Below are 9,968 nucleotides of genomic sequence, written 5' to 3'. Positions count from 1 at the left end.
AATGACTTTATTTGTACAAATGAAAATGAACTATAAAGATTAATCAATACTTTTTATGATAATGCATTTTTACATCGTTAACATTAATAAACAACGTTTTGCATAAATAAAAAGATAATTAAAGAAAATTTCAGTCAATTAGAAGAAGAATAAAGCAATAATACCTGAAAGAACAATAAATATACTTGAGGCTCCATCAAGATTATTATGTTCATCAGTTTTATCATCCACTTTAGTTCCTGAATTATCAGAAGTATTTGTTGTTTTATTTTCTTTTTGTTCGTTCTTTTCATTAATTGGTTTTTCTTGGTTTTGTTCTTCTTCTTTCTTTTGTTCTTCTTCTTTCTTTTGTTCTTCTTCTTTCTTTTTTTCTTCTTCTTTCTTTTGTTCTTCTTCTTTGTTGCTACTTTCATTATTTTGTGGGTTTTCAGTTTCTTTCTTACTTTCTTCATTTGTTTTTTGTCCTTCTTTTCCACTTGACTCTCCTTCTTCATTAGTATCTTTTTTTTCTTCTTTGTCATTTTTATCTTTTGTTGTATCTTTATTTTCTTTTCCTTCATTTGTAGGTATATCATGCTTTTTCTCACTATCCCCTTCACCACTTTCTTTTGTTTTTTCTTGTTCTTTTTTTGCTTCTTCTTTTTTGCTATCATTACTATTTCCTTGTTCTTCTTCTTTTTCGTTACCAGTAACTTTTTCTTCCGTGTTACTCACTTCTTTTGGTTCTGCTTTTGGCGTGTTTGTTTCTCCATCATTCTGTTTCCCTCCATCTACATGTTTATCATCTTTTTCTTCACTATCCTCTGTTTTTTTTCCACTGCCTTGATTAGAATTTCCAGTTTCTTTTGCTTCTTGTAGTGGTTCTATTACTTCACCTTCACCTTTTAAATGTACTTTATATTCATTGTATATTCTTTTGTGCTGTTTTGGTTCTATTCGTGTATGTATTATTTCTTCATTTCTTTCTTCTGTATTATTAATACTTTCTGTTCCACTTGTAATTACAATAATCAATAGAAATATAAGCATTGAATGAAATGTATTTAAGTTATTCTCTTTAAATATTCTCTCTTCATTTCCTATTATTATCTTTTATTTTTTTTTATTTCATAATGACTCAATCATTTCATTCTTCATTTCATTATATTGTTGTATTGTTGTATTTTGAACTTCAATGATAAATAGAATGAAATGAATTATTAAATTAAAATTCATTTCATTTTTGTAAATCAATCAACAAAATTAAATAAATATTCAATTTAATAAATAAATCATAAACAATAAGAACAATAATGAATGAAATGAATAATAATTTCAATTCATAATTCAAATCATTCCTATTTTAAGAATATATTCATCATTATTCATATTATTTTCTTATTTTATTCGATTCATATTTCATTCTAATATTAACTTATTTCTATTATTTTCGTATTGATTTGATTATTCTTTATTTATGTATTTATTTTATCTTGTTTCTATCACTTGAATTGCCTTATTATATTAAAATATTATTATTTCTTCTTTATTCTCTTAATTTATTTCTTTATTGTTCACATTTCATTTCTTATAGAAAATAAAATAATAAACAATATAATTATGCCATTATTAATTTGAATAAATTGGAATCAAACATTATTTAAAAATAACATCATTATGTAACTTATTAATTCGTTTATATTTTATATGTTCATCTGTTTCATTAATTTATTTCTTTATTTTATCGTTTGATGATGTTGTTAATATATTTGTTATTCTATTACAGTATAAATCTTAAAATATTTTTTATTTGTTAGATATAATATATAACCAATTCAGTTAATGATTATAATTTTACTTATAACAAATCTTTTTGAATTGAAGAGAATTAGAAAAACAGTAAACAACTAGTAATGATTATTGAATAAATAAACAGTTTAGAAAATGTTAAATAATATTAGAAGATTGGATAATATGAAACTTTAATCAATTATAAACATCATAGTAATAATTAAACAATCAATGAAAATAATTCATACCAATAAATTAATTGAAGTTGAAACAATATAAGAATAAATAATGAATAATTTTAAAGATTACTAAAGAATAAAAAAGAAAATATGATGATGATGAGATTAAATCATAAATATGATAAGTTCAAATCATTAAACATAATATAAAAAGAAGAATAAGAAAGTAAATAAAGAAATAAAAGAAATAGAAAGACAATACAAATAAAGAATGATAAAAAGAAGAATTGAAAATATAATAGTGAAATATTTTAAATTAAGAAATAAAGAAAAAGAAATAAAGAAAAAGAAACGGGATATATAACAATAAAAAATCCAAAAATAAAAGAGAAGGAAAATAAAATCAAATAAACAAGAAGCGGCTGTAGTTTTACGTGTAAAACACTTATTTGTAATTTAATAAATATGAAATACTAAGTTAAATTAATAAGAGTCGTAGGATCGAAACCTGCCAGTCGCCAACATTTTTTTAAATTAATGAAAAAAAGATATTAATTACAATAAACATAAATAACAAATTTAAACAAAATAGTTTAATGATAGAACTAACTTCTAAATATTAGATTAATTAAATCAAATGTTAATAGGTTTATCTTCATAATTTCTACATTTTAACTCATTATTTATTAAATTGTTGGTTCTTGGTTCTTGTTGGTTGTTGGTTGTTATATTTTATATTTCATTTTATTCTTCTATTTCTTATTTATTTCATCATTATATCTTCTTATAAAATTATGTAATTCCTATTTCATTATTTATCATTACATTAATTCTTTTCTTTCTTGAATTTTAATCTAATTCTTTTTTATTTCTATTCTATTTCTTTATATTTCTATTTATTTCTCTATCTTATTTTAATTCTCTTTCATTGTTCTTTTAATTATCTTGAATATTCATTTAAATGTTTTGGATTAAAATGAAATCTTTCATCATTTCTATTAATTCTTCTATTTCATATTTCTATTTTAATACTATCATTTATATCATTAACATATATTGATGTCTTCATTATTTCTTTATATCTTATTTCTTTATTCTTTTCTTTTATATCTCATTGACAGTATTATTAAAACTGTGTTTAATAAAATTATGAATTTCTGTTTAATTAAATAATCCTGGTTTTGAAAGGCATTAACATTAGTAATTGTTCTTAAGAATACAACAAATGAGAAGAAACAGAAGAAATATAACTAATTTGAATGAATAGTTTACAAAAATCTTCATTTAATGGGATAATATTATTTAGATTTAATTTGTTAATTTATCAAATGAATCATATGGGGTACGAAAATTAGCAAAGAAAAAATGCATCTAAATAATTTACAAAAAAGAAAAAAGATGCAAAATAATTTGCATCCATAGATTTTTCCACTTTATTATATTTTGCTCCTAAAAAAAATAAAAAATAAAAAATATGATAAATACAGAATATATAAATATTTATGTTTATATTTTATTATCAATTGTATTCATTTTGTATGAAATATTAATGAAGTAGATTATTTGATTATTCATATTTAATTATTTTTATTATTCATATTCTTTTATTTATATTTTATTTATCTATCGTATTTTTATATTTATTTCTCTGTTTATATTATTTATATCTTTGTATTCTTCTTATTACCTATATATTCTTCTTATTTTATGTTTTTTATGTTTATATTATTTAGATTTTCTTCTTGTTATTCTTTTCTATTTAGATATATTTTATTATTTGAATATTCATCTTTATCATTTTTATATTATTATCATTTATATCTATTTTCAATTTATATTTATTCTCTTTTGTTTTATATTATTTTTATATTTTATATTTTGATTTTATTATTATATCATTGATTATTATTTCTATATTTATTTATCATTTATTCTTATTATTCTTTTGTTTTTTCTTTATTCAATCTATGTCATATATTCATATCATTTTCATTTTATATTTTATCACTTATTATATGTTATAATAACATAACACTTATGATTGAATATATAATAAACATCATAATGAAGTTATACATATAAATAATAAATATAAAAAATAATAAAATATTTTTATCAATAAAATAATATTAATTATTTTACATCATTAAATTATACACTTTTATTGAATATTTCTAATTTTTACATTAAAAATACACTTTTTATTTCTTCTTTTCTTCTTTTATTTTATCATCTCTTTTTGATTTACTCTTTATCTTCTTTCTTTTTATCTTCTTCTACTTCCTACTTTCTTTATCTTCTTTCATCATTTTCTTTTTATTCTTTTTATATCTTTCTTCTATTATTTATCAATTTTATATTCATTTATTCTTTTTATTTCTTTTTTATTAATTCTTGAGTATTGTATATTTCTTTATTATTTCATTTGTGTATTATCAAAATATATGTTTTATTGATTTTATGTTGAATAAAATATAGAATAATTCAATATTTTCAATGTCAAACATTCATTATTTATTGTGAAATGTTGCGTATATTTATTATATTAAATTAATGTGATGAATGAATATCAATATTATTGTTTATTTGATTTTAAAAAATAATAAATGAATATGAAATAATGAAATAAAATAATGAAATAGAATAATCTAATATTGAACAAATCAAATAAAGAATATATTGAATATATCATTATTGTTACATTAATATTTATTATTTCAATTATTAAATATTAATAAATTATTATTCATGAATATTTAATTGATATTTTACATTTTCATTTTATTTAATAAATGAAATATTAAATAATAAATGAATGAATAATAATGTAATATATGAAATAATAAAAAGAAAAGAAAGATAAATAATAAAGAAATATGATGTATTTAATATATAATATAATTTATTATCAAATATAATAATATCAAATGATGATTTATTTTTATTTCAAAATATTTTGCATCAATAAAAATGTTGCTAAATATTTTGCATCATTAAATTTTGCATCATTAAATTTTGCACTTTTTTTATTTGTTTCAATAAAATTTGCATCCTTTATTTTTTTTCTTTCTTTTCTTCTTTTATCATCTCTTTTGTTTTATTACACTTTATCTTCTTTCTTTTTATATTCTCTCCTTTCTACTTTTATTCTTTCTTCATCATATTCTACTTCTTACTTTCTTTTTATTCTTTTATATCATTCATTCTCTTCTTTTTCAATTATTTGCTTTTTTCGTTGCCAGTTGAAAACATGAAGAAATACTTTTAAGTCATTAACATAAAATGAAACATTGATTAAATTAATATTTATATGAATTAATTCACAGTTCCAAATTGTTGCATAGCAAGTGTATAATAAAATCCTTTCAAATCCATTAATTCTTGATGTGTTCCTTGTTCTACTATTTTTCCTCTCATAATAACACATATTTGATCTGCATTTTGAATAGTCGATAGTCTATGTGCAATAATAATTGCTGTTCTTCCTTTTGATGCTTTGTCAAGTGCTTCTTGTACAATCTTTTCACTTTGTGTATCAAGTGCTGATGTAGCTTCATCAAGTAATAACACTTTTGGATTTCTAATCAATGCACGTGCAATAGCAATTCTTTGTTTCTGTCCTCCTGAAATTTGTGCACCTCTATCTCCAATTATTGTGTCATATCCTTCTGCCATTGCTGAAATGAAGTCATGTGCATTTGCCATTTTAGCAGCAGCATAAATTTGTTCATTACTTACTTCAACTCCTTCAGACACTCCTCTTTTAATATTATCTATAACACTTCCTGAAAATAACACTGGTTCTTGTCCAACTATTCCTATTTGATTTCTTAACCATTTGATATTCAACTCTCTTATGTCTTTCCCATCTAATGTTACTCTTCCACCATTTGGTTCATAATTTCTTTGGATTAATTGAATAGTAGTTGACTTTCTACATCCTGATGCTCCAACTAATGCAATTGTTTTCCCTTTCTTAATTTCAAGGTCAATTCCTTTTAATACATGATGAGATGGTCTTGTTGGATAAACAAATTGAACATCATCAAATCTAATATTCCCATTACACTCAGTTGGACATTCACCTCCAATAGACTGACAATCAATATCTGGGATTCTATCAATTGTTGTAAATATTTTATAGGCTGATGCTTTTGCTGAAAATAACAAATTTAATGGTGTTGCAATCATTGATAATGTTTGTGATGCAGATAATACTGACATGAACACTGTTAATACATCTCCAGCAAATACACCTTTACTTCCTCCTTTTCCTCTAATGACTAATGAACCATACTAACTTCCAAGTGCATAAGATGCAATCATGAAAAATGTAATAACTGAAAATCCTAATCCAAGACATTGTCCTTTAATTCCATTAAAGTGTTCATTTTGTTTTATTTTTTCTTCATATTCTTCAATAAATTCATTTTTTTGATTTAATGATTGAACTGTTCTAATATTTCCTATTGTCTCTTCTGCAATAGCACCAGCTGCTCCAAACACATTTAATGCTTTTGTTTCATATTGCATTCCAATTATTTGGAATATTGTGAAAGAAAAGGATGAAAATGGAACAGTTGCCAACACAACTAATGCAAGATCCCAACATTTTGTAAATCCAATAACATACCCTGTAATAACCATTGAGATTATTTGAAAAATCATTCCAAATTTTGGACCAATTCCATCTTGATAATTTTTAATATCTGTTGCTATTCTTGCTGTCAATTCTCCTGATTCTTGAAAATCATACCATGTTGCGTCTTGTCTTAATAATGACTTGAAATATAATCTTCTCACTCTAATTCCTTCTCTTTGTGAAACTACAAACAATGAAAATGTTCTCAGAAAACTCAACACCATACTTATCACTCCAAAATATACCATCTTCACAACTACTTTATTCACTGACTCTTTTACTCCTTCAACAATCATGTGATTAACTTCTTCATCTATTATTGTATTATCACCTGGTGTATAAATATAACTATTAACCATGTCTCCCATCAAAAGCATCATGAGTAGTTGCATTACTCCATTTCCTAATGAACTTATGAGTCCAACTAGTATTAAAATCATGTCAGTCCAATCAGAACATTTGAAAAGTTTTATTACACTAACTTTTCCTTCTATATCTTGCAATTTTCTTCTTTGCAGAAATCTCATTAGGATCAGGTGTTACATTGAATATATTAAATGTGTCTACTGGTTCACTTGTCAAGTGAATGACTCACATATATTTTAAATAGAATTTATAAACATTGAACCATATTATTAGATATTATAATCTTCTTGTTATATTATTTTCTTCATTTTCTTTCTCATGTATTATTTAGTATTATGAATAATATTCTATAAACAAAATGGTTATTATAATTTATTATTTTCTATTCTATTATTCTCTTCTTCTTATTTTTTCTTTATTCTTTCTCTTTCATTCTTCATTTCTTCTACTCTCTTTACTCCATTCTCTTCTTTCTATTTCATTCATTTCTTTTATTCTTTTATTCTCTTATTCTTTATATTCATTTTATATCACTGTTATATATTCAATTGTTAGTGAATTGAAATTAATTAGAACATTATTAAAATATTGTTTCGTTCACTTAAAATTGGCACTTCATTTTATTTTGAACTAAATATCAATTTCAATACTTAAATTATATTTTATTTCTTCTTTCTTCATCATTTAATGTTGTGTTATTCATTATTCTTTTATTCATTTAATTTATTCACTTTTAATATCTGATTCATCTTCTTTGTTTTGTTCTTAATTCTTATTTATTTTTCTATTCTTTATCTCATTATCTCTATTTCTTTTATACACACCTTCTCTTTATTTTCTTTATAAATTCTGATCGTTATGTTTATCATAAATCTACCTCTTTAGTGTATATTATTCTTTCATTATTTATTAAGATTAAGAATGTTTGTTATTCGTTAATCGACTATTTAATCATTTGGTAGTTACTTTCCATTAATTCATAATCTGACAAATTCTTCAGAAATTGTTTATGAGTGTTTTGTTCATCTCATTATTTTATTCCATTAATTTATTTGTTTGATTACCAATTAAATCTTTCACATATTTTCATTCTTTTTGAACTACTCAAATAAATTTGATTCTGTGAATATATCTAAACTGTTTAACACATTTATTTCATCTCTTTATTCTTGTATCTTCTTGTTTGTTTTAATTTGATTTTTCTGTATTTCCATGCAGTTTTAGAATAAAAACATCAACATTACTTATTATGTCATTTCACCACTTCATTCAATTAAATCAATGAAATTCTTTTGTAAAGAAGATATACAAAAACATTCTCACCTCTTTTAATACTGACTTTGTTTCACTTCCTATAACTTATCTTTATTATTCTCTGTTTTTCTTTTAAACATTCGGTTGACTTATTATTTCAACAAAACTACTCTAATATTCTCTTCACTTTACTCATTTATTCTTCGTGTTGCTCATTTAAGTTTTTGTCTCCTCATCATTCATAATCTCATCACAATAATATTTCTATCCAATTCCATCTTTTGTTACTTTTCAACCTGACTTTTGTGTACTTCCAATCACTCAAGACATTGACTCATCATTAACAAGTCTATTCTTCCTTCCATAAAATGCGTTTGATTGTTGAATGAAGAGTATTTCTGAAGTGTTTCATAATATTTAAATATTGTTATTTGTTTTTGTCAAAGGTTTTATGTTTTTTATTGGTTCAACAATTGGATTATTTGCTTCTTAGCACATGTCTATTTCTTGAATGAATTAATATGAAACATTACCAATGATGATGAACATCATCATATGTGTTTTTACCAATGAAATAAACAACAACCATAAACACATAATGACTTTAACCAACAAAACATATCTTCTTCTTTCTTATTTCTATGTTCATCTTCATCCATTCACATCAAATTCTACAGTTTATTCAATTTCAACAATTCATCATATTCGATTTCTTTTGTTTTTATGTTTTAACTTAATAAGTTGATATTTGACATATTTAACACTGTCCTGTTCTTCTTTTTCTTGTTGTTGTTTTATTTTCTTTGGAATTTCAAACAACATGAAAAGAAGTGTATTTCATCTTCATGTTTAGAAGTGATTTAAGAAATGACAGAGATAAGAGTCAATACTAATATGTAATACTAATATGTAATACGGAGAATAATAAGTATAAAAATGAAGAGTTGTAATGAGAAAGGAGTTGATGAGTTTAGGATATTTAACATTTCTTTATTGAATGAAACAGAAATTAATAAGATGAAATGAAACACTCAAAAACAGACAAGCATAATTCTTTTATGAATGATTCAGTAAATCAAATTTACAAATATTCACAACAATATGACATGATGTAGACATTCATTATATTTACAAATAATAGAATTAGTATGATGAATATACAAATAATAAGAGAGATTTATACAACACAACAACATAAAATAATTCAGGATTTATTCAAAAGAAATTTAGATTTATGTATTGAATAAGTAGAGTATTAAATTTCATCAATAATAAAACACCTATCAAAATAACATAAATTAACACAAATGAATAAACAATTCATAAAAATCATAAATTCAATGAAGAAATATTTATTTTTATTTCATTTTGTTCAGAGAAATAAGTTATAAACCATTCACTCTATTAGAATTTTGTTTATGATATATTTTTATATTCATATTGTTTCATATTGTTTCATTCATATTTTATTATTTGATTCTTTCATCATTTGATTTTATTTATTCTCTTATGATTGTTATGAATTTTAATTTATTCTTTTGTATCATTTTATCTTGAGTAATTCTCTTCTTTCCAGTTTATTAGAAATTCTAATTTATCTTTTTATTATTTCTATTTCTTATGTCATTTCTTATTCTTCTAGACAATTATCTATTGTTTATTATTTATTCATTTTTATTATTTCTTTCTTGTTTCATTCCTTTGTTTATTTCTTCTTGTTCTATTCTTCTTTCATTTCTACTATTTTCATTTTTCAT

The 9,968-nt window shown here is 22.2% G+C and overlaps 3 protein-coding genes across 3 annotated transcripts; all 3 read right to left on the bottom strand.

Moving 5' to 3' along the window:
• Positions 1 to 138: 138 nt before the first annotated feature.
• On the bottom strand, positions 139 to 1,029 carry EHI_075430 (uncharacterized protein; the record flags this gene model as incomplete). The annotated part of the gene is made up of 1 exon (XM_642889.1): positions 139 to 1,029. One exon carries the CDS (start codon positions 1,027 to 1,029, stop codon positions 139 to 141), a length of 891 nt encoding a protein of 296 aa, XP_647981.1.
• Positions 1,030 to 5,264: 4,235 nt separating this feature from the next.
• EHI_075420 (P-glycoprotein 5, putative) lies at positions 5,265 to 6,173 on the bottom strand (the record flags this gene model as incomplete). Its single annotated transcript, XM_001914253.1, has 1 exon — positions 5,265 to 6,173. One exon carries the CDS (start codon positions 6,171 to 6,173, stop codon positions 5,265 to 5,267), a length of 909 nt encoding a protein of 302 aa, XP_001914288.1.
• Positions 6,174 to 6,245: 72 nt separating this feature from the next.
• EHI_075410 (P-glycoprotein 5, putative) lies at positions 6,246 to 7,118 on the bottom strand (the record flags this gene model as incomplete). The annotated part of the gene is made up of 1 exon (XM_001914252.1): positions 6,246 to 7,118. One exon carries the CDS (start codon positions 7,116 to 7,118, stop codon positions 6,246 to 6,248), a length of 873 nt encoding a protein of 290 aa, XP_001914287.1.
• Between the last annotated feature and the right edge of the window lie 2,850 nt (positions 7,119 to 9,968).

This window comes from Entamoeba histolytica, genomic scaffold (assembly GCF_000208925.1).
Source record: "Entamoeba histolytica HM-1:IMSS scf_1104750517451 genomic scaffold, whole genome shotgun sequence".
In the NCBI taxonomy this organism is placed as follows: Eukaryota; Evosea; order Mastigamoebida; family Endamoebidae; genus Entamoeba; species Entamoeba histolytica.
This window is presented reverse-complemented; position numbering and strand designations above follow the sequence as displayed.